Here is a 26,774-nt window from a genome sequence, read left to right on the forward strand (position 1 = left end):
TGAAAAAAGTATTTGTAGGTGAATTTTTAAGAAATCTATGAAGATTGAAGCTGACTTTTTAAAACTGCTTTATATTAACTTAGAGGTTTAAGATGCTTAATTTTTATCCAGAATTCTTTCTTAGGAACATATCTTCTGACTAATATATAGTAATTATGAACATTTTTGTTACTTGAGTGATGAAACATTTTATTTTCTTAAAAGATTTCTCTCAAAAATGGCATATTCACTGTCACAATTTTATCACAGGGGTTGCTTACTTATTGTGGCATTAAGTAAAAATTAGTCAATTATTTATTGATGAAAACGACCAGTTAAATTTCTGTTTTGAAATCATAAATATTTTTAAAGTTTCAAATTTCGGTTATTAACCCATGATATTGGATAACATATATTATATATCAATAACTAATTATTTCAACTTATCCTAAAGTAATCTTTTTAAATAGATGATTAGTTTTTAAGAATGTATATGTATATTGATTTTAATCAACTTGTATAGTATCTTTAATTCTTAGGAAGTATGTTAGAAATCAAAAAAATGAAGTAAAAATATTTAGATGTTTAATTTCTTACAAAAAAACAATTGATAGAGGTATGACTCACAGTCTAGAGAAGGGAAAGTAATTTGGGACAAGGGATTAAATGTATGTGTTTTTTATTGTTGAGCTGGTATGTCTCTTATGTGCGCATAAACACATTGGCATAATGGCTATCACTAGTAGTGCCTTTAAAGAATACTTCTTTTGAGGGACTGTTGAGTGAGAGAGTGAGGTCTCTGAAGCCATACTACCTACATTTGAATCCTGATTTTACCACTTACTAAATAGAGTGTATTGCAGGAAATGTGATTAAGTTAGCTGTGCTTCACATTACTCATTTTTAGAAGGGGATAGTGGTACTTACCTCTTGGCTTGTTGTGAGGATTTGTGAAGTTAATACATGCAAATCACTTGGAATAATGCCAAGCAAGGAGTTAAGTACTCAAAATTGTTGTTAATGTGCCAAGGAATATTTCAAAAACATTTTCTAAAAGAAAATATTGTGAGCTATCACTTTTTCATTTGAAATAACCAGCTTTAAATGTTAAGTCAATGTACCTTTGCATATTTTTGCCTACCTTTCCCTGCAAACATCAGGTTTGTGTATGTATTCTGGGAACTTATAAAAGTCTATTTTATGTATTTACTAAGAAAACTTAATTAGAATGGTACACCTTATGCGGGAAAATTCTAAAACTTACATATAATTTTTTGTTTTTCTGATGACGTAAAATTAATTAGAATGACTACTCATGAGGATGTATATTCTATATATATATTGAAATGACACTTAATAACTTCTGTTCTTTTAAAAAGCATATTATCTTGACAGATGGCAGCTCATGACTAGAGTTCAGAATAACTTTATTTTCCTTTGAAGATCTTCTAGTTGATATGTTGGGGGTTCTTGCCAGCTACAGCATCACTGTCAAGGAGTTGAAGCTTTTGTTCAGCATGCTTCGAGGAGAAAGTGGAATCTGGGTAAGCTGAAGTCAGAGTGAAAAGTATCCAATATCAGTACATTAATATTTAATGTTCAATAATTTGTCTCTAGAGAGCTATGGTCTTGAATTTATAATGGAAATTCTTCCTCTTAAAGAGTTACATAAATGATTTAAAATTAATTTTCTCTCTAGTTAGAAAAATAGTTCAGTGGTTTATGTGATGTATTAGGTATTTTTAATAAATTTGTACAATGCCTTTATTTTTCTTGTTTCCTCAGCCAAGACATGCAGTAAAATTATTATCAGTTCTTAATCAGATGCCACAAAGACATGGTCCTGATACCTTTTTCAATTTCCCTGGTTGTAGTGCTGCGGTAAGTTTAAAATACACATTTATTTTTATTTACATATTTTTAAGTCATCTCTATTAAGGCATGATTTACATACAGTAAAATTTACTAATTTAAAAAGTATAGTTTGTTAAGTTTTGAATCATTTGGTAATCACCACCACAATAATAATTTAGAACATTTCCATTACTCTCCAAATATCCTTGTTTATGCTTGAAGCCAGTACTCACTTCCCAGCCCTGTTTCTTGTTACCTCTTATTTATTTTTGTGGTTGTTTAACTTTGCCTTTTCTAGAATTTCATATAATTAAAACCACACATTTTGTAGTCTATTTGTCAGTCTTCTTTCATTTACCATATGCTTTTGAGATCATTCTTGTTGTAGCTTACCAGTGGTTTAGTAATTTCCTTTTTATTCTGAGTAGTTTTACATTTTCTATATATACCACAGCTTATTTATACATTCACTAGTTGATTGGCATTTGGGTTTTCAGTTTTTGGCTATTATAAATAAAACAACAATGAACATTTGAACATAAGTTTGAGGAAATGCTTTCCTATCTCTTAAGTAAATGCGTAAGAGCATAATTGCTGTTTTTTGTGTTTTGTTTGTGTGTGTGTGTGTGTGTGTGTTTCATTTCATGAGAAACAGGCAAATTGCTTTTTAAAGTTGAAAATTTTGCATTTCCACTAGGAATATATGAGAATCCTGGTAGATATGCATCCTGGTCATTGTCAGTCTTTTTTTTTTTTTTTTTTTTTAAATATATTTTATTGATATTTTACAGAGAGGAAGGAAGAGGGATAGAGAGCTAGAAACATCGATGAGAGAGAAACATCTATCAGCTGCCTCCTGCACACCTCCCGCTGGGGATGTGCCCGCAACCAATGTACATGCCCTTGACCGGAATCGAACCCGGGACCCTTCAGTCCGCAGGCCGACGCTCTATCCACTGAGCCAAACCGGTTTTGGCTATTGTCAGTCTTTTTAATTTGAGTCATTTCATTGATTATGTAGTGGTGCACCTCATTGCTGGTTTTTTTTTTTTTTTTTGTAGTTTTAATTATGTATTTTCTCATGGCTAATGATATTGAGCATTTTTTTATGTGTTGATTAGCCAGTCTTATGTCTTCTTTTGTTCTGCTTGTGTTAAAATATTCTGTTTATTTAAAAAAATTGGTTGTCCTATCCTAAGGGTAAGGTTCTAATGTATGTTTGGAGTATAAGTTAATTTGTCAGATATGTATATGTCAAATAGTTTCTATTAACCTGTGGCATGTCTTTTTAATTTCATAACATCATTTTTATACTATTCAAGATTTTAATTTTGTTTAATTAAAATATTTTATGGCATATGCTTTTGTAATATCAGAAAATAAGCTCACGACATTTTTTTCTCTTATTATTTCTACTAAGAGCTGTGTTGTTTTAGCTCTTACATTTAGGCCTATGTTCACTTTTGTGCTAATTTTAAAAACATTGTGTGAGGGAAGGTTGGAGATTAAGTTTTATTTGTATTGTATATTAATATTGAAGTATTTCCTTAACTATTTGTTGAAGAAACAGTTCTTTTCACATTTGCTTGCCATGGCATTTTTTTCAAAAACTATCTGAACTCTCCATTTTGTTCCTCTGTCCTGTATAGCTATCCTTATGCCAATATCACATTATCTTTGTTGTTGTAGCTATATAGTAGTTCTTGAAATCAGGTAGTATAAGTACTGCAAATTTGTTCTTTATTTTAAATATAATTTTGGCTATTCTAGATTGTTTGCATTTTCATATACATTGTGAGTAAAGTTATCAAATTTTATAAAAAGCCTGCTGTGATTTTGTGTTGTTTTAAAACTATAGAACAATTTGGAGATAATAGATCTCTTAGAACTCTTGAGTCTTCCAGCTCATAAACACAGTATATCTCTCCTTTTATTAAATTTCTTTGACTTTTCAGCGTTTTGTAGTTTTCAGCATACAAGTCTTAAAAGTCTTTTGTTAAATTTATCCATATAATAATATATAGGACTTTTGGCTAGTAAATGGAAATGCTATAGATTATTTATTTCAGAGAGGAAAAGAGGGAGAAGGAGACAGGAACATCATTGATGAGAGTGAATCATTGATTGGCTGCCTCCTGCACACCCCACACTGGGGGTCGAGTCCACAACCTGGGCATGTTCCCTGACCAGGAATTGAACTGTGATGTCCTGGTTCACTGGTTGATGATCAACAGCTGAGCCACGCCAAGCTGGGCTCCGGGTTTTGTTCTTTATTTGAATTGTTTGTGCATCTGTGTATGTGTTTGTGTGTGTTTCTGTTTTATTTTTATTTTTAAAGCAAGCACTTATAAATCTTTAGTACATTGAGATTTTTCCATTGATCATATAGTGAATGTTTTCTATGCCTTATGTCACATGCTGGGAGTCTAAATTATATTCCTTATTCTTGAGGAACTCTAATGGGTAGATAGATGTAAAAACATCTTGTTAATAGTAAACTAGTGTAGATTTAGTTACTAAGTGCTATGGGAAAACAATAAAAAAGGAAGCTAAGCTAGGGTTAAGTCCAGGAAAGCTTCACAGAAAATCCTGGTGTTGAGGGATGCTTGTGATTTTGCTGGAAGAAGTCTTTTGGACAGAGGGTGTATCGTATACAAAAAGGGGAGTTGTAACAGAACAGGTGGAGCAGCTGTCATATTTAGGTATACTTTGGAATATGGAATAAGACAGTAGAAGTGAATAAGATTGAAGGTTTTTTTTTTTGTAGCCATAGGGTGTTTGAAGAGCCTTGTATATCCTGAAGAAATTTAAGCTTTATTCTATATGCAGAAGATTTTTAATATCGAAGCTATCTTATATTTGAGAAAAGGGTCATTATCCACTCAGCAATATGAAGGATCTATTTGGGGGAACAGATCAGTCATAAAAGCATAATGGATAATTATCTTTTAGGTGATAGGGATTTGGATATCTCATAGGAAGATAAGTAAATCCTCAGATGTTTGTTCACATCAATTAAAGTAATCAACCACTTTCTCAATTTTTCCTTAGATTGGCTAAATTTTTAAAATTACTATTATCAACTGAATACTATATTATTCCTTTCCTACTTAATGAGTGGGTCTTAGTCCTTTTCAGTCATAAATTTTATTGGTGAAGTTTCTTAATGATCTTATGATTTCCCTTCCTTTGTTTCACTATTATGAGCATTAATTACTTCGTAATACTTAAATTTCTTCAATATTGATCCCATTAACATTCTTTCACAGAGTTGTTTTTGGATTCAAAGATTCAATCAACCTCCTTTAACCAAATGAAATATTACTGAAAACCTAACAGATACCACAGAAAATTGAAAATTCTGAGGCATATTAGTAAGGGACTGTATATTGGTGAAACTGGAGGAGAACTTCTTGGAGTCTGAAACTTATTATGTAACCTGGAGATGAAACTTCATTCAGCTAGTATTTGAAAATGCAATGCTTCTGTAGCCAACAAATAATATTTATAGACTAGAGGCCCGGTGCACAAAATTTGTGCACTTGGGGGGGTGGGCGTCCTTCAGCCCGCCCTGCTCCTTCTTGCAGTCCAGAAGCCCTGCGATTGATCGCCCCACAGAGGGAGGCCCTGCCCACCGCCACCGGCCGGGTAGCCTAGGCCTCCCTCTGCAGGGCAATCGTGGGGATATGGCAGGGCCCTCCGACGAATCGCATCGCACCCGCCTTGGTGGTGGCAGTCAGTGCTGGGGCGGCAGTTGGTTCTGGGTTGCCGCGGATTCCATGACCCAGGAGGGACGGAGAGGTCAGCAGTTCAGCCCGCTCGCCAGTCCCCTCCCACTCGAGCCTGCTGCACATGTAACCTGGTGTTTGGTCACCTGTTCGGTTGTTTTGGACATTACGGACCCTGGCTCTTTATATATTAGGATTATTTTCATAAGGTACTATTTTACATTTTTATATTTACCATGATTTTCTGATATTTATTCCTCCACCATTTTTAATCTGTAAAATTCATATCTGACCTTGGTTGCTGTCACATTTTCTTTAACGAATACTTTTGTATCTTTTTTCATTGCCCTGTAGGCAATTGCATTGCCTCCTATTGCAAAGTGGCCTTATCAGAATGGCTTCACCCTGAACACTTGGTTTCGTATGGATCCATTAAATAACATTAATGTTGATAAGGATAAACCTTATCTTTATTGGTAAGTAAGATATTTAATTTCAGTACATTTGTCTTAAGTATTTCAATTTTGTAAATACAGTAAATTTAACATTAATAAGGTATATGTTAAAATGATAGACACAGTTAAGTCAATTAATTATATACTTAAAATTTTTTTGCTGTTGTCTCCATATTTTTTTACAGTTGCAGTTATTTCCCCCCCCTCTTACATTTAAGAGTCAATGGTTACAGACTTTCTCTGTACTGTCTTGCCAATATAGATCAATTGTGGGTTTCTTAGTGAAGATGCGGCTTTCTGATAAACGAGAGGGAAAAAACCAAAACTCCTACTTTTTTTCATTCACTTTGCCTTTTTACTTATTTTGTTCTGTGAGCATAATCAGGATATGTTTTAAAATATTAATAACAACCCTGTAAGAAATTATAATTAGTTAAGAATAATTATTTGGTAGATAAGTAACAGAATGAGTTGCTCAACCCAAAGATGGATTGACCTGACAGGACTGAGAGCTTGGTAATTTTAGTTTACCAGAAATGCACAGTAATACTATGAAACTTTCATTGATTGCCTTACTACATAGTAGGTATTATAATTACTTACAAATATTAACTCATTTAATACAGTCAGTGCTCTGAAATAAGACTGCCTGAGTTTCAGTCCTGTCTTCGCCACTTACTTTATCCTTTGCTTTGGTGTCTTCAACTGTAAAATGAAGATATTAGTAGTACCTATCACATAGGTTTTATATGAAAGAATAATATTTAAGTTGCTTTTTCTGCAATGACTGGCTCTGAAATATGAGTGTGAAAATGTGGTCTATTAATAGCTTATAATCTCTATTACAAAAATTTAAACAAATATATGAATTTCCAAACCTAAATTGGGTTGAACTTCAGAATGGTCATTTTAGGAGAGCATTAATTTATTTCAATAATACTGTCATTTTCAAAACATATATAAATTTTTTATATGGGAGTTGAATTTATAGCTAGGAAGAATCACCCCTAGCTGTAGAAGAAAATAACTATTATTTCGTAGTCACATAGCCAGAGGGGCGGGGGAGGGGTGGACTGGATGAAGGTGGGCAAAGAGTGGGAATTGGATGACATCTGTAATAATGTGAACAATAAATATAAAATAAAGTATTTACTCTAAAAAAAGATTATATATTATACTTAAAAATAATAAAAATAAAAATGTATTCCATTGCTTGATTACCTACATTATTTTTCAAAGTTGACTCTGACATTTAAAAAAAAATTTGTACGTTTTTAAAAAACATTTATATTTATTGTTGAAAGTATTATAGATGTCCCTCTTTATTCTCCTTTGATGCCCTCTACCCTACTCCCATAAGATACAGTAAAATTACGGAACAAGTTGTTTTTGAAACATTAACTGCATGAGGGATTTTTAAAATTTGCTAATTCCAGATAGTTCTTAAATGTAGATGTAATTGACTTGATAGGCTTTTGTAGGCCATTACTTTAATTTTATGTATTAAAATTGAAATGTTAAATGGTTCTTTTGTCTTCCATTTTTCTAATTTAAATTATTTCTTTTAGTTTTCTAAGCCTTTTATGTTTTAGCCTTTATTTGGTACATACGTTTTATTTTTAGAATAATATTTTGTATTATTTATATAATAAACTTTAGATACATTGTTCTTTGTATCAGAGGATATTATACATTCTTAATTTTCTTTATAGTTTTCGTACTAGCAAAGGAGTTGGCTACTCTGCTCATTTTGTTGGGAACTGTCTAATAGTCACATCACTGAAGTCCAAAGGAAAAGGTTTTCAGCACTGTGTGAAATATGATTTTCAACCACGCAAGGTAGGTGTAAATAAATATGTCTATTGAGAATGACACAATGCACCATTCCTGCTGTCTTAAAACTCACCTATTATGACTTCTATAATATTCTTTTAATGGTTTTCTCATGACTTCTAATACTTTCCTCTGATCCTTGTCTGTATTCTTTAGCTACTTTCATGTCTAACTTTTGACATAAAACATCAGGCTCTTGACCTCTTGCAGTCTCTCTCTCTGCCTCTCTCATTCTTTCTTTCTCACTGTGATCTATTCTCTTGCATTTTTTCAGATAATACTTACAGTAGTATCCTTTTACCTGCAGTTTTGCCTGCCATGGTTTTAGTTACCTCCAGGCAACTGTGATCTAAAAATATTGAATAGAAAATTCCAGAAATAATTCATAAGTTTTAAATTGGGCACCATTCTGAGTAGTGTGATCAAATCTGTGCCTTCCTGCTCCACCCTACCTGGGAGGTGAATCATCTCTTTGTCCATGGTATCTGTATGTATAAGCTATCCCCCTCTAGTTACTCACTAGCCATCTTGGTTATTTGATTGGTTATCAGGTAGAGACCACATTTATATTACTTTTATTAGAGTATATTGTTATTATTGCTCTCTTTTATTATTAGATATGTTAATCTCTTACTGTGTCTAATTTATAAATGAGCTTTTATTATAGGTATATATGTATTGGAAAAAACATAGTACATATAGAGTTCCATACTACCCGAGGTTTCAGGAATTCACTCGGGGTCTTGGAACATAACCCTCTCAGATAAGGGAGAATAATCTATTGAGTATTAAATTGAGTACCAGACACTGTGTAGGTACTGGGGAATATGACAGTGAAAAAAAACCAGACAATACCCTTGCTTTTCTGGAGTTTACAAATTTGAGGGCATTTTTATTCAGTTTCATGATAGCTTTCCACTTTTATTTTTATCTCCCGAACTCAATTCTTGTATTTTCATCTACCTCTGAGATTTGCCATGTGGATATCTTTATGATTGCTCAATCTCAGATATGTAACATTGAATTTACTATTTCCAGTGCCATGTTCATTCATGTTCTTAAGTCACATTTTGATTTTTTTTAACAGTATGAATATTTTATTGCCTAATTTTCTCTACAAGGAAAAACTAGTGCTTCCTAAATTTGGAAGGGCCCATGAAATATTTTTTATTATATTTTTTATAGTTGACTAGAGGCCCAGTGCATGACATTGTGCACTGGGCGGGGGGGTGTCTCTCAGCCCGGCCTGAACCCTCTTGCAGTCTGGGACCCCTCAGGGGATGTCCGACTGCTGGCTTAGGTCTGCCACTGCTGCTACACCAGCCATGAGCCCGGCCTCTAGATGAGTAGTGCTCCCCCTGTGGGAGCGCACTGAACACCATGGAGCAGCTCCTGTATTGAGTGTCTGCCCCCTGGTGGTCACTGCACATCATAGTGACTGGTTGTTCCGCCGTTTGGTCGATTTGCATATTAGAGTTTTATTATATAGGACTAAAGGCCTGGTGCACAAAATTTGTGCACTTGGGGTGTTGGGGGGGGGGACAGAGATTTCCTCAGCCCAGCCTATGCCCTCTTACAGTCTGGGAGCCCTGCTATCAATCTTCCTGTGGGCCAGTGGCCTGCGTCTCCCTCTGCAGGGTGATCATGGGGTGATGGCTGGGCCCCTGACCAATTGTATCGCATCCACCTTGACTGGCCTGGCGCCAGTGGGTGTCATAGCTTGGTAGTCTGGACTATCATTCCGCTGTTTGGATGTTTGGTCAATTTGCATATTATGCTTTTATTATTATAGATAGTATTACAGATATCTCCCATTTTACCCCCCTTGTCCTCCCTCTTCACAGACCCTACCCACCCCCTTCCAGGTCTTCACTATGCTATTGCCAGTGTTCATGGCCTATGCATATCCTTTATAATAAAGAGCTAATATCCAAATGGTCATCACACCTTCACGCCATTATGTGGTAACAGCTCAGACACTCAACACCAGGGAGAGAGGAATGGGGACCAGCCAGGCACAAATGAACTTGTGATGGAGGAATGGGCACCAGCCAGGATGCAGCCTGGGAGAGGGACAAGCTGCCTGTCCCATGGTCCCGGGTGCCAGCGGCTGTGCCTGTGGACTGGGAGAGGTACAAGCCGCACACCCCGCTGTCCCAGGCGCTAGCAGCTGGGGCTGCGGCCCGGGAGGGGACAAGCCGCCCACCCGGCAGTCCCTGGTGCCAGCGGCTCGCCTGTGCCTATGGCCCGGGAGAGGGACACCTGCATGCCCTGTGGTCCCAGGCACCAGCGGCTGGGGCTGTGGTCAGGGAGAGGGACAAGCAACCTACCCTGCGGTCCCGGGTGCCAGTGGCTAGGGCTGCGGCCCGGAGAGGCACTAGCCGCCCGCCCCACGGTCCTGGGCACCAATGCCTGCGCCTGCGCCTGCGGCCCAGGCGAGGGACAAGCCACATGCCCTGCAGTCCTGGGTGCCTGCAGCTGTGGCACAGGTCAAGCTACCTGCCCATGGTCCCCTGCGGCTCCGGCCCACCCAAGTCCTGGGTGCTTGCGGCCGGCCAGAGGGAGGGAAGCACAGGTCCCAGGTGCCTGCAACCGGCTGAAGGAGGGAATCCTGGGTCCCGGATGCAGGGCGAGGCAGAGGCGGTTAGGGACGATCAGGCCAGCAGGGGAGCAGTGAGGGGCAATCAGGCAGGCAGGCAGGCAGAGGTGCTTAGTGGCAATCAGGCAGGCAGAGGTGGTTAGGGGTGATCAGGCAGGCAGGCAGGCGAGTGGTTAGGAGCCAGTGGTCCCGGATTGCAAGAGGCAGTCGGACATCCCCCGAGGGGTCCCGGATTGGAGAGGGCGCAGGCCTGGCGGAGGGACCCCTCCCCCATGCATGGATTTCATGCACCGGGCATCTAGTAAGTATATAAGTTCTTTGCTTTTTCTCTTCTTGTTTCCCCAACCCCACATGGATTTATGTCAGTCTTTTCCATGCCTCCCTGCTTCAGGTCTTATTTTGTTGGTCAATTCATTTTTTTAATTAGATTCCACATATAAGTGAGATGATGTGATATTTGTCTTTCTCAGTTTGGCTTATTTCACTTAGTATAATATTTTCAGGTCCATCTATGCTATCCCAAAGGTATGAGATCCCTCTTTTTTACCGCTGCATACTATACCATTATGTACATGTGCCACAGCTTTTTTATCCATCTAGTGATGGGCACTTGGGCTGTTTCTAAATTTTACCTATGGTAAATAACCCTGCTATGAACATAGGGGTGCATATACTTCTCATTGGTGTTTAGAGGTTTTTAGGATATATCCTAAAGTGAGATCACTGGTTCAAATGGAAGTTCCATATTTTATTGTTTGAGAAAACTTCATATTATTTTCCATAGTAGCTGCACCAATCTGCATTCTAACTAGCAGTAAACTAGTGTTCTCTTTTCTCCACATCCTTGCCAGCACTTGTTTGTTGATTTTTGATGATATAGCCATTCTAACAGATGTGAGATCATTATCTCACGTGGATTTAATTTGCATCTCTCTGATGATTAGTGACTTTGAACATATTTTCATGTTTCTTGGCCATTTGCATGTCCTATTTGGAGAAATGTCTGTTCAGGTTTTCTGCCCATTTTTTAATTGGATTGTTTGTCTTTCTTTTGTTGAGTTGTAAAAGTACTTTATATATTTTGAATATTAACCCATTATCAGATATGTCATTGGCAAATGTGTTCTCCCATACAATGGGATTCCTTTTCATGTTAATGGTGGTTTCTTTGGCTGTACAGAAGCTTTTATTTTGATGTAGTCCCATTTGTTTATTTTCTCCTTAGTTTCCTTTGCCCTAGCAGATATATCCATAAACATATTGCTACCTGAGATATCTGAGATTTTACTGCCTATGTTCTCCTGTTCTCTAAGACATTTATAGTTTCACTAGAGGCCTGGTGCATGAAAATTCATACACTGGAGGGGGGCATCCCTCAGCCTGGCCTGCCCCCTCTCACAGTTTGGGAGCCCTCAGTGGTGGGAGGTGACCCGGCAACCAGGGGAAGGTGACGCCCCATGAAACCTCTGTTGCTGCCACTGCCGGTAATGCAAGCCTCGGCCGGCCCTGGTTACCTGAGCCTTGGGTGGCCCTGGGTGGCTGGGGAGCCGCCATCTGACGCTTGCCTGCGCCTCGGGCCTGCCTTGGGCAGCTGGGGGGCTGAGGGGACTGGGGGACTCTGGAAGCAGGCGTATGGAGTGGCCAGGCCCACCTGGGGGCGGGCCCGGCCTTGCTGCACATCTGCCACCCCGGTGAGGCAGAGGGGACTGGGCACTGCCATCTTATGGCTGTGGGCGCCGACATCTTTGAGGGCGGGGCAGTCAATTAGCATATTCCCTCCCTATTGGCTGTGGGCGCCACCATCTTTGAGGGCGGGACAGTCAATTAGCATATTGCCTCCTTATTGCCTGTAGGCGCCGACATCTTTGCTACGGCATGAGGGTCAATTAGCATATCCCCTCTTTATTAGATAGGATGCCTTATATTTAAGTCTTTTATCCATCTGGAATTTATTCTTGTGTATGGTGTAAATTTGTGGTCTAGTTTCATTTATTTTATGTATCTGTCCAGTATTCTCAGCACCATTTATTGAAGAGACTGACTTTACTCCATTGTGTGTTCTTGCCTCCATTGTCAAATATTAATTGACCGTAATGGTGTGGCTCAATTTCTTTGGTTTCTGTTCTGATCCATTGGCCTATATGCCTGCCCTTGTACAAGTATAAGGCTGTTTCGATTATAATGGCTTTGTAGTGTAGTTTGATATCTGGTATTGTGATCCCTTCTTCTTCGTTCTTCTTTGGAGAGATTGCTACAGCTATTTGGGGTCTTTTATGGTTCCATATACATTTTTGGAGTATTTGATCTTGCTCTGTAAAGTATGCCATTCGTACTTTAATAGGGATTGTTTTGAATCTGTAGATTACTTTGGGTAGTATAGACATTTCAATGATGTTAATTTTTCCACTCCATGAACATGGTATATGCTTCCATTTGTTTGTATCTCCTCTATTTCTGTTTCTTTTTTTTTTTTTAAATCCTCACCTGAGGATATTTTTCCCATTGATTTTTAGAGACAGTGGGAGAGGGAGAGAAAGAGATAAATACCGATGTGGTAGTGAAACACTTCAATTGGTTGTTTCCCACATGCCCTTGACCAGGGGCAGGAGTCTGCAACCTAGGTATCTGTCCTTGAACAGAATTGAACCTGGGGCCCTTCAGTCGTAGGCTGGCACACTATCCAATGAGCCAAACTGACTAGGGCTTTTTAAAAATATGTATATTTTTATTGATATCCTAGAGGAATGAGAGGAAGAGAAAGATGAAAACTCAGTGATCAGAGAGAATCTTTCATATGTTGCATCCTGCACGACCCACAATGGGGATCAAGCCCACAACCCGGGCATGTGTCCTGACTGGAACTCAAACCATGACCTCCTGGACGCTCAACCCTTGAGCATTGCCATCTAGGCTCTTCCTCTATTTCTTTCTTCAATGACCTATACTTTTCTGAGTACAGGTTTTATACCTCCTTGTTTAAGTTTATTCCTGGGCAACTTATTTTTTGTTATTGTTGTAATGTTAAGTGGGATTGCTTTTTTAGTTTCTCTTTCTGAGAGTTCATTATTGGTGTATAAAAATTACCTTGATTTGTGGATGTTGATTTTGTATTCTGCTACCTTTTTTTTTCATTTCCATTTGCCTGAAGAATTTTTTTTCACCCACTCACTTTCAGTTTGTGTGAGTCCTTTTTTTCTGAGGTGGGTCTCCTGTAGACAGCATATATCTATACTAATAAAAGGGTAATATGCTAATTAGACTGGACATCTTCTGGACGTCCTTCTGGACAAAGCCACGGTGGTGGGGGATGAGGCAGAGGCCGTTAGATGCCATCAGTACAGCAGGTGAAGGCAGTTAGGGGCAATCAGGCTGGCAGGGGAGGGCAGTTAGGGGGCGATCAGTCCGACAGGGGAGGGCAGTTAGGGGGTGATCAGGCAGGCAGACAGAGGCGGTTAGGGGCGATCAGGCTGGCAGGGGAGCAGTTAGGGGCATTAGGTCAGCAGGCAGAGTGGTTAGGCGCAATCAGGGAGGCAGGCAGGCAAGCGGTTGAGAGGGATGTCCTATTGCCAGTTTAGACCCAATCACTGTGGGATCGGGCCTAAACTGGCAGTCGGACATCTCCCAAGTGGCCCCAGATTGGAGAGGGTGCAGGCTGGGCTGAGGGACCCCCCCCCACCATGCGGACCACCCCCCCATGCATGAATTTTGTACACTGGGCCTCTAGTCTATATAATAAAAGCCTAAGCGACCACTGCGGTGGGACGACCAGAATGACCATTCGCTATGATGCGCACTGACCACCAGGTGGTAGACACTCAACACAGGAGCTTCCCCCTGGTGGTCGGTGTACTCCCACAGGGGGAGCGCCGCTCAGCCAGAAGCTGGGCTCACGGCTGGTGAGCGCAGTGGTGGTGGCGGGAGCTCAGTTGTAATGGCAGTGCGAAGGAGCAGTGAGCTGAGCAGTAAGGAGTAAGCAGTAAGGAGTAAGGTGGTAAGGAGGAAGGGATCCCGGATTGCAAGTGGGATGTCCAACTGAATAGGATGCCCAACTGCTGGCTGTTGGACATCCCCCAAGGGATCTCAGGACTGTGAGAGGGTACAGGCCAGGCTGAGGAACCCCTTCTCCCCAGTCATGAATTTCATGCATGAGGCCCCTAGTGTGTGTGTGTATATATATATATGTATGTGTGTGTGTGTGTATATATATATATATATATATATATATATATATATATATATATATGGGTCATGTTTTCTTATTAATTCACCTACCCTATGTCTTTTGATTGGAGCATTTTATCCATTTCCGTTTAAGCTTATTATTGACTAGAGGCCCAGTGCACGAAATTCGTGCACGGGGGCGGGGTGTGGTGTGTGTCCCTCAGCCCAACCTGCACCCTCTCCAATCTGGGACCCCTTGAGGGAGGTCCCTCTCACAATCCAGGACTGCTGGCTCCCAACCGCTCACCTGCCTGTGTGCCTGATTGCCCCTAACCGCTTCTGCCTGCCAGCCTGATCACGCCCTAACTGTTCCCCTGCCGGCCAGATTGCTGCAACTGCCCTCGCCTGCTGGCCTGGTAACCCCTAACTGACCTCCCTTGCCAGTCTGGTCGTCCCTATCTTCCTTCCCCTGCCGACCTGGTTGCCCCCAACTGCCCTCCCCTGCAGGCCTGGTCGCCCCCAACTGCCCTCCTCTGCAAGCCTGGTCACCCCAACTGCCCTCCTCTGCTGGCCTGGTTACACCCAACTGCTCTTCCCTGCAGGCCTGGTCCCCCTCCGCCCCAACTGCCCTCCCTTGCAGGTCTGGTCACCCCCAACTGGCCTCCCCTGCAGGCCTGATTGCCTCCAACTGCCCTCCCATGCAGGCCTGGTCCCTCCCAATTGCCCTGCCCTGCTGGCCTGATCGCCCACAACTGCCCTCCCCTGCAGGCCTGGTCACCCTCAACTGCCCTTCCCTGCACACCTGTCCCCCCCCCCAATTGCCCTCCCCTGCAGGCCTGGTCCCCCCAACTGCCCTCCCTTGCAGGTCTGGTCCCCCCCAACTGGCCTCCCCTGCAGGCCTGATCGCCCCCAGCTGCCCTCCCATGCAGGCCTGGTCCCTCCCAACTGGCCTCTCCTGCAGTCCTGGTTGTCCCCAACTGCCCTCCTCTGCCCGCCTGGTCACCCCTAACTGCCCTCCCCTGCAGGCCTGATCCCTCCCAACTTCCCTCCCCTGCAGGCCTGGTCTCTCCCACCCGCCCTGTCCTGCTGGCCTGATTGCCCACAACTGCCCTACCCTGTCTGTCATTTTGTGGTGGCCATCTTTGACCATAGGGGGGTGGCCATCTTGTGTGTTGGAGTGATGGTCAATTTGCATATTACTCTTGTATTAGATAGGATAGGTACTTGTTTGTTGCCATTTTTATTTTTTATGCCTGTGTTTGTTTCTCCCTTTCTATTTCTTTGTTTTTTACAATAGTCCCTTTTGCATTTCTTGCATTGGTGGCTTGGTAGTAATAAACTCCCTTAGACTCTTTTTGTCTGCAAAGCTCCAGATTTCACCTTCAATTTTGAATGATAGCCTTGCTGGATAGAGTATTCTCAGATTCAGTCCCTTGCTCCTCATCACTTTGTATACTTCATTCCATTCCCTTCTGGCCTAATATGTTTCTATTTAGAAATCAGTTGATAGTCTAATGGGAGCTCCCTTCTAGGTAACTTTCTGCCTATATCTTGCAGCTCTTAAGATTCTTTCTTTGACTTTTACATTTGCCAATTTAATTATCTTGTATCTTGGTGTGGATCTGTTTGGGTTCTTTTTTCTTGGGATTCTCCATGCTTCTTGGATTTTTTTCCCCTCCAGTCTGGTAAGTTTTCTGTCATTGTTTCTTCAAACAGGTTTTCTAGTACTTGCTCACCTTCTTCTCTTTGTTGTACCTCTATTATGTTGATGTTGTTTCGTTTCAAGTTGTCCTAAAGCTCCCTTAGACTCCCTTCCTTCTTTTTAATTTTTTTTTTCCAGTAGCTGCTCTGCTTGGGTGTTTCTTACTACCAAGTCTTCTAACTCGCTAATTCTGTCCTCAGCTTCTGCTTGTCTACTGTTGAAACTTGCCATTGTTTTCTTTATTGAATCTATATCGTTCTTCATATCCTCTTGATTGTTATTCATGTTGGTGAATTTTTCATTCAGCTCCTTATGTCATTCAGTTGCATGTATTTGTCATCCACATTCTTGAGCATTCTTGTAACCATTACTCTGAATTCTTTTTCTGAGAATTTACTTGCCTCCATTTCATTTAGTTACTTTTCTGGCGATTCCTCTTTTTCTTGCCTTTGAGGATTGTTTCTTTGACTCCTCATTTTTTTCAATCCCGTTGAATTTGTTTCTATGTCTTAGATCAAACACTGAGGGGTTCCATAGCTCCGGCCATGTGGCATGCACTCTGTGGCTCACTGCAGGGGTTCCAGAGCCCACGGCCATGGAGTCAGGCATCCCGGAGTTCATGGCTGAGGCAGCACTTCCTTAGCTGGGGTGGGGCGCAATTGGCAACTAACTGTGCGGGTCCTGGAGTCTGTGGCTGATGGAGTGTGAAGTTGGCTGGGGTGGTATACACTCTCTGAATCACTGTGCAGTCTGGGATGGTGTCCAAGGCCAGTCTCACTGGTGGTGAGGCTGGGCTCTTAGCCCTGTCTGCTCTCCCCTTCAAGATGGTGTGGTTTCTGTGCCAGAGCCGCACCGCCAGTGGTGTGCTTGCAATGGTAGTAGGGGCTCCCCCCTCCACGAGAGCCTGGTCTGCCAGCCCCTTGGACTCCTGGGAGATCTAACTGTCCCTCACACACACACACCCACCAACCTAACTGATTGTATTTATCGGGGTGACTCTTCTGTCCCTCTCACCCCGCAATCACCACACTCTCTTCCATGTACATGAGTTTTTCCTCTTTTTTTTTGTTTTGTTTTGCTCAGTTCCTCCCACATCGCTCAACTTTTATATGAACTTTGTCACTTTAATTGTTGTTTTAAGGAATTATGTTTTATGAAAAATATTTGCAGAAATGTTACTTAAATTACAATTTTGTCTTCTTCTCACCCGTTATTTCCTTTTACTCTTCCTTCTCCATAATTCTTTTTTCCCACCTTACCTTCTCCTTTTTCTCTTTTGCTCATTCATTTCATTTTCTCCTTTTCTCCCCTTTTGCTTTTCCTCTTTTAATCCCTCCTACCCCTTTTCTTTTTCTTCTCCCCCCTCTTCCTGTAACCTTATTTGGTTTAGGTAATAGAATCAGTTTTTTGACTAGAAATTAGGACTTCCGAGTAGTTTGATTGTGTATGTGTGTGTATGTTGTGCACTATGGATTTATAGATAACTAGAGGCCTGGTGCATGAGAGTAGGGTCCCAAGGTGGGTGGAAGGTAGCCAGGACCCGATCGGCCCTCCGGGTGGGCAGTGGGACGCCCTTGTTGCCTGGGATCCAGATCTGTCCCACAGATGTTCCTGCCAGTTGTCAGGAGCCACCTGGTAGCCGCTTTTTTTCTTTTTCCTTTTTGACACTTCAACTTTTTAATCCATGATCAGAAATGGATCTATGTTACCACAGAGGATGAAACCCCACTGTAAATAGATTGAAAGCAGAAAATAGGTAATTTCACACAATGTCCCAGTTATCAACCCAGATGGGTGCACAGGTACAATAACACATGAATGAGGGAAATTTAACAGGCTGAGGGGTTCAAGAAGAATGTCACCCACATGGTAACAAAATCTAAGTATTCTAGAAACTATCACTAGGCCGGCCACAGGCCTCACTTCACAGGACGGCTCTAACATGCATGGGGTGCTGGGCTCTATGATGGCTGCATATCTTTCTGTGTAGTTGTCTGTGGGCCAACTGCTCTTTTCCTTCTCATTTAGGGCGAGCAGCATGTGAGGGCAGAGTGTACTGTCATGGAATGCAGAGGGCTGCCTGGAGCTGAGGGGAGTGGTTGGGCCCATAGGGTGAGAGGTGGAAACAGAGGACACTATCTCACCCAGTTGTGGGGCGGGCTGGCCGGCCTTCATCTGCCTGACCTCACCCAGGGAGGGACTGAGCAGGGTCTCCGCCTCTCCATTCTTCATCCTTCCATCTGTGACACCTGTCACCCTTGCCAGGCCTCCCCCAAAGTGAGTTCAGCTCAGTGCCTGAATGTAAAAGGGTACGGGGTCAGGGGGCTTCCACTCCAGTGCCCCCTGATTCCCAGCAACAGGACCTCATCTCAGGCTGGTGGCTACAGCTGCAGAACATAGATCTGTTTCAAGAAAAGTTGGGAATGCAGACTTTTGTATGAGCCCCTATTCCAAATGGTGGCAGTTTTTTCACATTGTGGCAAAGACACCTTCAAGAGTAACATAAGTGGGTAAAGTCAGGGCCAAACTGGGCCATTTTCTCATCCAATCTCTCTGAGGCACATGGACAGAACCAAGTCTCAGCTCTTCGCAGGACACTTCTGTTTTTTTTTTTTTTTTTTTTTAAGCCTAAAGCGCAATAGTCTGTCTCCATTCTCTTTCTTTGGGATTTTTTTCATCATCAGACAAAAGGATACATACGTTGGGGCAATCCTCTTGAGGTACAATATTTTAGTTGCACCCATGTGATGACAACAGCGCCCCCCAGAGGGAGGGAGTCGACAGATGGGGAGCAGGGAATTCTGAAAACCAAAGCGATGAGAGATGCTAAGCCTTTCCTTCACATGTCTGACACCCCTCCTCAGGCGGCCTTCAGGCCGGGCGTCTGCTGGACCTTTACCACTTGATGTCCTGGCAGGCTGCCCTGGGCCCTGCTAGGCTGTGTGCAGGGTCGCCTGGGCTCGGAGGAGTCACCCCTCCGGCCGCTCCTGATACAGCTCCTACACATGGGCGCTGGTCTCCGGGGACCACACCGGGATGGCAGCGTAAATGCCTTCCATCTGCCACAGCAGTGCCCTGTCTGCACGCCCGTCCTCACCTGGGCCTGGCCCCTGCCGCTTAGGCATGACCGGTGCAGGCCAGGACCTCCATGAAGTGGCAGGGGAACTTGCCCCTCTACAGCTTCAGGACCATTTCTGGATGTTCCAAAAGCTGTAAGCAGCCTCAAAGCATAGCAGAGCCTCTCCATCCCTTTCAAGGGTGACCTCCTGGAAGTGTTTGTTTCTCAGGGGGTGGTAGGTGAGCACCCCCACGTCCTCGTTGAACAGCTCCTTGGCCATGTGCCTGAAGATGTGCGCCAGTTACCCGTCGGAGCTGGCTCCCTCAGTGAGCCCCACCTCCTCTTCCTTCACGTCTCCAAACAGAGTGTCCAGGGCGGCGGCGGCGTTCAAGGTGAGTTCACTTTGCTCCGTTATCTGGACATTTTCACCTGAGGTTAACACGCAGTCAGCACCCTGGGAACTATGCAAAGCTGTTGGAACATCTTCTCGAAGGACCTCCAGTTTCTTGTCATACCATGGGGCCACAATGACATGGAAAATCTTGTCTGAGGACAGGTTTTGCCTTCTGGCAAAGTCATCCTTCACCAGAGAGCCCATGGTTTGCTGGGGAGACTTGGCCATGCAGAGGTGGGGGGGTGATGGGGTGATCCAGCATGTGCTCTGCATATTGGACCCAGCTGGGGCAGGCAGAGGTCAGCATGGGTAGCTGGGGCTCTTCCTCCCGGTGCTGGCAGTACCGACGCAAAAATTCCTTCTGACTCTCCAGGATGCTGAAGTCCGCAGCTATCTTCATGTCAAAGTCAGTGTGCCCCAGGGCTTTTGAGAAAGCCGCAGAGTCTTCTGGATGCATCAAAGACTGAGGCTGAATTTAACAGCAAAATAAGGTAGAGACTGAGGACACACGGACACGGTCAGCACCTTGTGCTGTGAGGTATCACATTTCTTAAGGTTCAGAACACGGAAGAAGTCCTTGGTGTTCTGTGAAGTTTGGACTCCTTCCTCTGCGGTCACACAACTGTCACACACCAGGCCGCCACTCAGAAATAACTTGGCATTGGCCAACTTATGAAATTCTTCCGTCTCTCTGTTCTCCTGAGCCACACTTTGGACATTGACTGCGGCATTCTTTTGGTCATCGGTTTTTGTTTTTTGTACTACATTCCTTCTATGTGCAATGCTCACACGTTATCTGGAGTGGGGCGGGTGGGGGCTGGCTCAAATGACCTGGAGAAAGCATAGGAAGAGCAGTCACCGCTGGTCATCCCTGGCGCTGCTGGCGGTATCCTTCCTTTCTTCCTTGTGGAGGGTCTAGGGAGGGGAAGCAGCTGCAGCGCCCGAGGCCGAGTTCCAGGAGGCCGGCAGTGTTGTCAGAATCCTGCCTGTGGTGCTGGTCCGTTGGTGCCTAGCCTGTCCTCTGGAGATTGAACCTGCAGTACTGATAAGGGAGCCAGTTCCCAGTTCCGCCCTGCCACCGCCACCGATCGATTAGAGCCTGAGGACCGGGAAGAGGGTTAGCAGGCTGCGTGGGGTGACCAGACCGGCAGGTGGGTTAGTGGGGGGCGACCAAATGACTGAGCAGCAGGCTGCATGGGGTGACCAGGCCAGCAGGGGGGTTAGTGAGCGGTGACCAAACGACTGAACACCAGGCTGCGTGGGGCAACCAGGCCCGCGGTGGGGGGCAGTTGGGGATGACCAGGCTGGCATGGGGTTTAGTGAGGGGTGACCAAATGACCTAGCAGCAGGCTATGTGGGGCGAACAATCCTGCAGGGTGGGGCAGTTGGGGGTGACCAGGCTGGCATGGGGGCTAGTAAGGGGTGACCAGGCCGGTGGTGGGGCAGTTAGGGGTGACCAGGCTGTGGGGTCAGTTGGTTGCGACAAGGCTGGCAGGGCGTGCAGTAAGGGGCAACAAGGCTGGTGGGGGGCCATTTAGGGGTGACCAGGCCTTTGGGGGGGCAGTTGGGGACAAACAGGCCAGCAAGGGGGCAATATGGAGCGACCAGGACGGTGGGGTGGGCATTTAAGGGTGACCAGGCTGCCAAAGGTGGGGGGCATTTGGTGGCAACTAGTCTGGCCAAGGGGCAGTTGGGGGCCACCAGGCCAGCAGGAGGGGCAGTTATGGGTGATCAGGCAGCAGATGGGTGAGCATTTAGGAGCCAGTGGTCCCGGATTGTGAGAGGGATGTCCTGGATTGGAGAGGGTGCAGGCTGGGCTGAGGGGACCCCCCTGGTACACGAAATTAGTGCACCAGGCCTCTGGTTTAATTATAATGTTCCTTGGCGTTGGTCTTTTAGGGTTCATTTTGCTTGTGACTCTGTGAGCTTCTTGGACTTGTGTGTGAGTTTTTTCTTCCCTATATCAGGGAAGTTTTTTGTCATTATTTCTTCAAACAGGTTTTTTATTCTTTGATCAGTGTCCCCTCCTTCTGGCACCCCTGTTATGCGGATGTTGTTTCGTTTCATGTTGTCCCAAATTCCCTTAGGTTCTCCTCCTGTTTTTTAAGTTTTTTCTAGATGCTGCTCTGCTTGGGTATTTTTTCTTAACTTGTCTTCTAGCTCACTTCTAGCTCTAGTCTACTGTTGATGCTTTCTATTGAGTTCCTTATTGCAGTGATGTCATTTTTCATTTCTTCTTGGTTTTCTTCATTTTCTCTTGGTTCTTACACATATTGTTGAATTTGTCTTCCAACCTTTTCAGTGACCTTACGACCATTTCTCTGAATTCTTTCTCTGACATATTGATTGCCTCCATTTCGTTTACTTCCTTTTCTTTTGATGCCTCCTTTTCTTTCCTTTGTAGGCTGTTTCTTTGTCTCCCCATGATCTCTCCTCTTCAGGTGTCTGGTTATATAGCTCTCTATCTCCTGCATTGACTGAAATGCACAAAATACAACACAACAGGACACAACGTACAAGGCACTAAACACAAATGTATTCACTATACTAATAACCGCAAGTGAAGGTGACAACCAGAGAAAAGAGAATTAGGGGATAAAAAAAGAGAGAGAGAGAGTGCAAAAATGATATTGAGTAAAGGAAAAATAAGAGAGAAAAGAAAGCATAAAAAAGAAGGGGGAAAAGCTACTTATATGTGGAAAAAATTCAATTGAACAACAACTAATCCAAAAATATGCAAACAACTAACACCGAGAGATAAATGCAAACTATAAAAAACAGCTAATAACAAGCAAGGAGAGGAAAAAAGAAGCAAAAAAAAAAAAAAAAGAGAGAGAGAGAGAGAGAAACACACAAACAAAAAAACCAATCTAATCAACAATCAAAGAAACAATAACAATAGGACAGAGAGAAAGAAGGGCAAAACCAAACTAAGTAAAACAAAAACCATAAAACAACAACACACCAAAAGTAAACAAAAAAAAAAAGGGAAGAGAGAAAAATTGGATAGTGAAGAAAGTGAAGAGAGAATGGACTTGGAGCAGGGGATTGGAAATTAGATATAGAAGTAGGATGAATTTTTAACAGCGGGTAAAAAGAAGGAATTCAGAAAATTTAAAGCAGAAATAGGGTAAGAGAAATAGGACAAAAAAACTGGAAAAGTGAGGAAGAGAGTGTTGCCATAATGATAAAATTGAGATAGAGTAAAATGATTCTACAGGAAAAATGAAAATAGAATGTAGAAGATTAATCCCAAAATAAAATAAAATAAAGATAAAATTAAATGAAAGTTTAAAAAAAGCTAAAATAATAGTAGTAATAATACCTATTCAAAATAAAAATACAATAATTAAAAAGGTAAAATAAAGTGGTAAAAAAAGAAAAAAAATAGTTTCTTAAGTAAAAGATAAAAAATGAAAATCTGCAGTAGTGAAAGTCATTCACTTCCTCTACTGTTCTGTTTGGCACACCTGTTACTTGTCAGATAGTCAGGACAGTATTGAAGTTCCCTGAGTTCCACCGCTCCTCTGTATCATAAACCACAATCCTGTTTTCAAGTAGGCAATATTCCTTTGTTTCTCAGGCTGCCTTTAGTTGTATTTACAAAAGAGTCAATTTGTGATTCAACCCCTGCTTGGCAGTGTTTCTGTACTGACATCTGGGGCTATAAGTCCTCTCTACCCAGTATATAGATTTTGTTTTCCCTGCTACACTTAATACTGGTTTGGGGGAATGGACTTCCCCAGAGCTGGTTTTCTGATCCTTTCTCCCCACTCTGATCCCCAGGTTCCACAAAAAGACCTTCTCCCTGCAGTCTCTGAGAGTGTTTTTAATTGGGTGATCCTATGTACTGGGCTTAGTAATCAAAAGCAAGGATTTAAAGAGAAAAACAAGTCCGAGTCAGCACGCGAACTTGCGACTTTTAAGCCCTGGCACTGCGTGTGACTCTGCGCAAGTCTCTGCACACGTGTTTTTTTGTTTTTTTTTAAATATATTTTATTGATATTTTACAGAGAGGAAGGGAGAGGGATAGAGAGCTAGAAACATCGATGAGAGAGAAACATCGATCAGCTGCCTCCTGCACACCTCCCACTGGGGATGTGCCTGCAACCAAGGTACATGCCCTTGACCGGAATCGAACCCGGGACCCTTCAGTCCTCAGGCCGACGCTCTATCCACTGAGCCAAACCAGTTTCGGCTCTGCACACGTGTTTTTCCCCTGGCACAGCGCAGCCAGTATACTGGTCAAACTTCAGGCTGCCTTTTTGTGCCCAGCCCAGCTATGGGTTGATTTATAGAGTTCTCTTCTGCCAGCAGCCCTGTGGACCCCCTTCCACATTCGCAGACTACGCTGGCCCCAATCAATGGTTGCGGATTTTGTAGAGTGCAGACTTCCTCTGCACCTCTATACCCCTCTGCATGCGTTTCTCCCTCCAGCCTGAATTGCAGACCTCACTTTTCTCTGGGCGAAATATGACCTTTCCTTGAGAAGCTGCAGAGCTTGTCTGAGACTGCATATTCGCGCTGCTTGAGACCCAGTGTTCATGGGTTTGCAGCTGGTCCCTGGGTGTTGTAGTTGTAGGGTCCCGGTAGGTATCCGATTCTTCCTGTTTAAAGGTAAGGCTATGCTTCCGATCACAGCCACTCTGCCCTTTAAGATGGTGCAGTCGGTGCGGCAGAGCCGGTCACTTGGGAGAGATTTTAGCAGCAGTGCAGGTTTCCCATTCAGGAGAGCCCGGTCCAGCAGTCCCTATAGTCCCTTGGAATATAGCTTTCCCTCACTCACAAATAGACACTCCCTACACATCCACACTCTCTCCTTTTGTTCTCTCACTCACACACTATCTTGCAGCTTACCTTCCCGTCAGCAGCCATCTTCGATCTACCCCATTTACCAGATCTTACGCATTGTGAAAATGGATGTAAGCTGTTAGTATATGACTTATTTTGTAGTAACTGTTCTTTACATTTTAGCTACTATTGATATTTATAAAAATGTTATGTTTATTATGAATTTTTAATTAAAACTAAATGCAGATCTGAGTATGCATACGTAGTTTCCAAGTTTATATCTGTACTAGAGGCCCAGTGCACGAAATTCGTGCACAGGGGTGTCTGTCCCTCAGTCCAGCCTGCACCCTCTACAATCTTGGACCTTTTGAGGGATGTCTGACTGCCCGTTTAGGCCTGATCCCGGCGTGTTGTGTCCGCTGGGGTGGGGGGAAGGTGCTCCTATGTGTTGTGTCTCTGCTCAGGCCTACCCCCAGCCCCAGCCTCCCTGTGTGTTGTGTCTCCACTCTGGCCTGCCCCCAGTCCCAGCCTTCCTGCAGCCGCCGGGGCTAGGGGTGGCACACAGTCTTATCCCAGCCATCTGTGCACCCAGCTCCTCCTGAGCAGTCATGATGCAGCCTCCTCTTGAGTGGTCGTGACGCCCAGCTAATTAGCATATTCCCTGTTCATATATATAGATTATGTGCCCTGACCAAGGATCAAACCTGCAATCTTTTCAGTGTTAGGGACCATGTTCCAACCAACTGAGCCACTCTCTTTTAAATTACCAATACTTTCATCTTAGTTTAACTTTCTATGGTGTTCTTATCTGAACCTTTCCTACAGTTTTTAAGTTTATCCATAATTGCCTAACTATCTCACTTCCTCAACACTGGGAGCTATTTTCCTAAATTATGAAGATGATCATATAAGTTTCCTGCTCAAAATTCTTCAGTGATACAACACTATGCAAAAACCAAAGGCTGATTACTAAAGTTGTCCAATAGATCTCTTTATAATTTGGTTTTGTCTGTTTTTCTCTATAAAACCTAAATGCTAGAAATAACTTATCAAACATCTGTACTGTATGTACGATATTAAAATACCTCTGTGTGGAATGTTTTTATTGTTCCTTGTTTACTTAATAATTAAGTTTGTATTTATCCTTCTAGCTTCTTCTTAAATTTTATTTTTCTCTTTTTTATTGCCAGTTTTAAATTAGATTGTTTGTCTTCCTTTCATTGAGTTGTGTGAGTTCTGTATGTATTTTGGAAATTAACCCCTTATCAAATGTATCATTGGAAAATATGCTCTCCCTTACAGTGTGATTCCTTTTCATTTTGTTTATGGATTCTTTTGCTGTGCAGAAGATTTTTATTTTTATGTAGTCCCATTTGTTTATTTTTTTTCCCGTTTCCCTTGACCTAGGACAGTGGTCGGCAAACTCATTAGTCAACAGAGCCAAATATCAACAGTACAACGATTGAAATTGCTTTTGAGACCCAAATTTTTTAAACTTAAACTTCTTCTAATGCCACTTCTTCAAAATAGACTCGCCCATGCCATGGTATTTTGTGGAAGAGCTACACTCAAGGGGACAAAGAGCTGCATGTGGCTCGTGAGCCGCAGTTTGCTGACCACAGACCTAGGAGATGTACCTGCAAATATATTGATATGAGATGTCTGACATTTTAATCATCTTAATTCTTCTAATCCAGGGGTGGGCAAACGGTTTGACTCGAGGGCCACAATGGGTTCTTAAACTGGACCGGAGGGCCAGAACAAAAGCATGGATGGAGTGTTTGTGTGAACTAATATAAATTCAAAGTAAAGGAGTGGAGGGGGAGAGCAAGAGAACTGGATAGAACAGCCGGATCCGGCCCGTGGGCCATAGTTTGCCCACGGCTGTTCTAATCCATAAACACAGTATATTTTTCCATTCATTTCTATCTTACGCTATTTCTTTCATCAGTGCATTGTAGTATAGGACTTCTACCTCCATGGTTAAGTTTATGTCAAGATATCTTTTGGTATTGTTTTTATGATGGTAAATAGGATTGTTTTATTAATTTCTCTTTTGGAGAGTTCATTTTTGGTTTATAAATATGCCATTAATTTCTGGATGTTAATTTTGTATCCTGCTACATAGCCAAATTCATTTATTAAATCTAGTAGTTTTTTGGTGGAGTCTTCAGAGTTTTCTGTGTACAATACCATGCCAAGTGTGAAAAATAATGACAC

General features: G+C 42.7%; 1 protein-coding gene across 2 annotated transcripts in view; it reads left to right on the forward strand.

Moving 5' to 3' along the window:
- NBEA (neurobeachin) overlaps positions 1-26,774 on the forward strand; it is a 954,039-nt gene that overhangs the window by 108,007 nt on the left and 819,258 nt on the right. For both annotated transcript variants that reach the window (XM_080658500.1, XM_080658501.1), the window contains exons 3-6: positions 1,423-1,523; positions 1,765-1,860; positions 5,916-6,037; positions 7,729-7,855. In XM_080658500.1, the coding sequence (XP_080514626.1) occupies positions 1,423-1,523; positions 1,765-1,860; positions 5,916-6,037; positions 7,729-7,855 (446 nt within the window). The remainder of the gene's footprint in view (positions 1-1,422; positions 1,524-1,764; positions 1,861-5,915; positions 6,038-7,728; positions 7,856-26,774) is intronic.

Source organism: Plecotus auritus (genome assembly GCF_963455305.1).
Source record: "Plecotus auritus genome assembly, chromosome: 3".
In the NCBI taxonomy this organism is placed as follows: Eukaryota; Metazoa; Chordata; class Mammalia; order Chiroptera; family Vespertilionidae; genus Plecotus; species Plecotus auritus.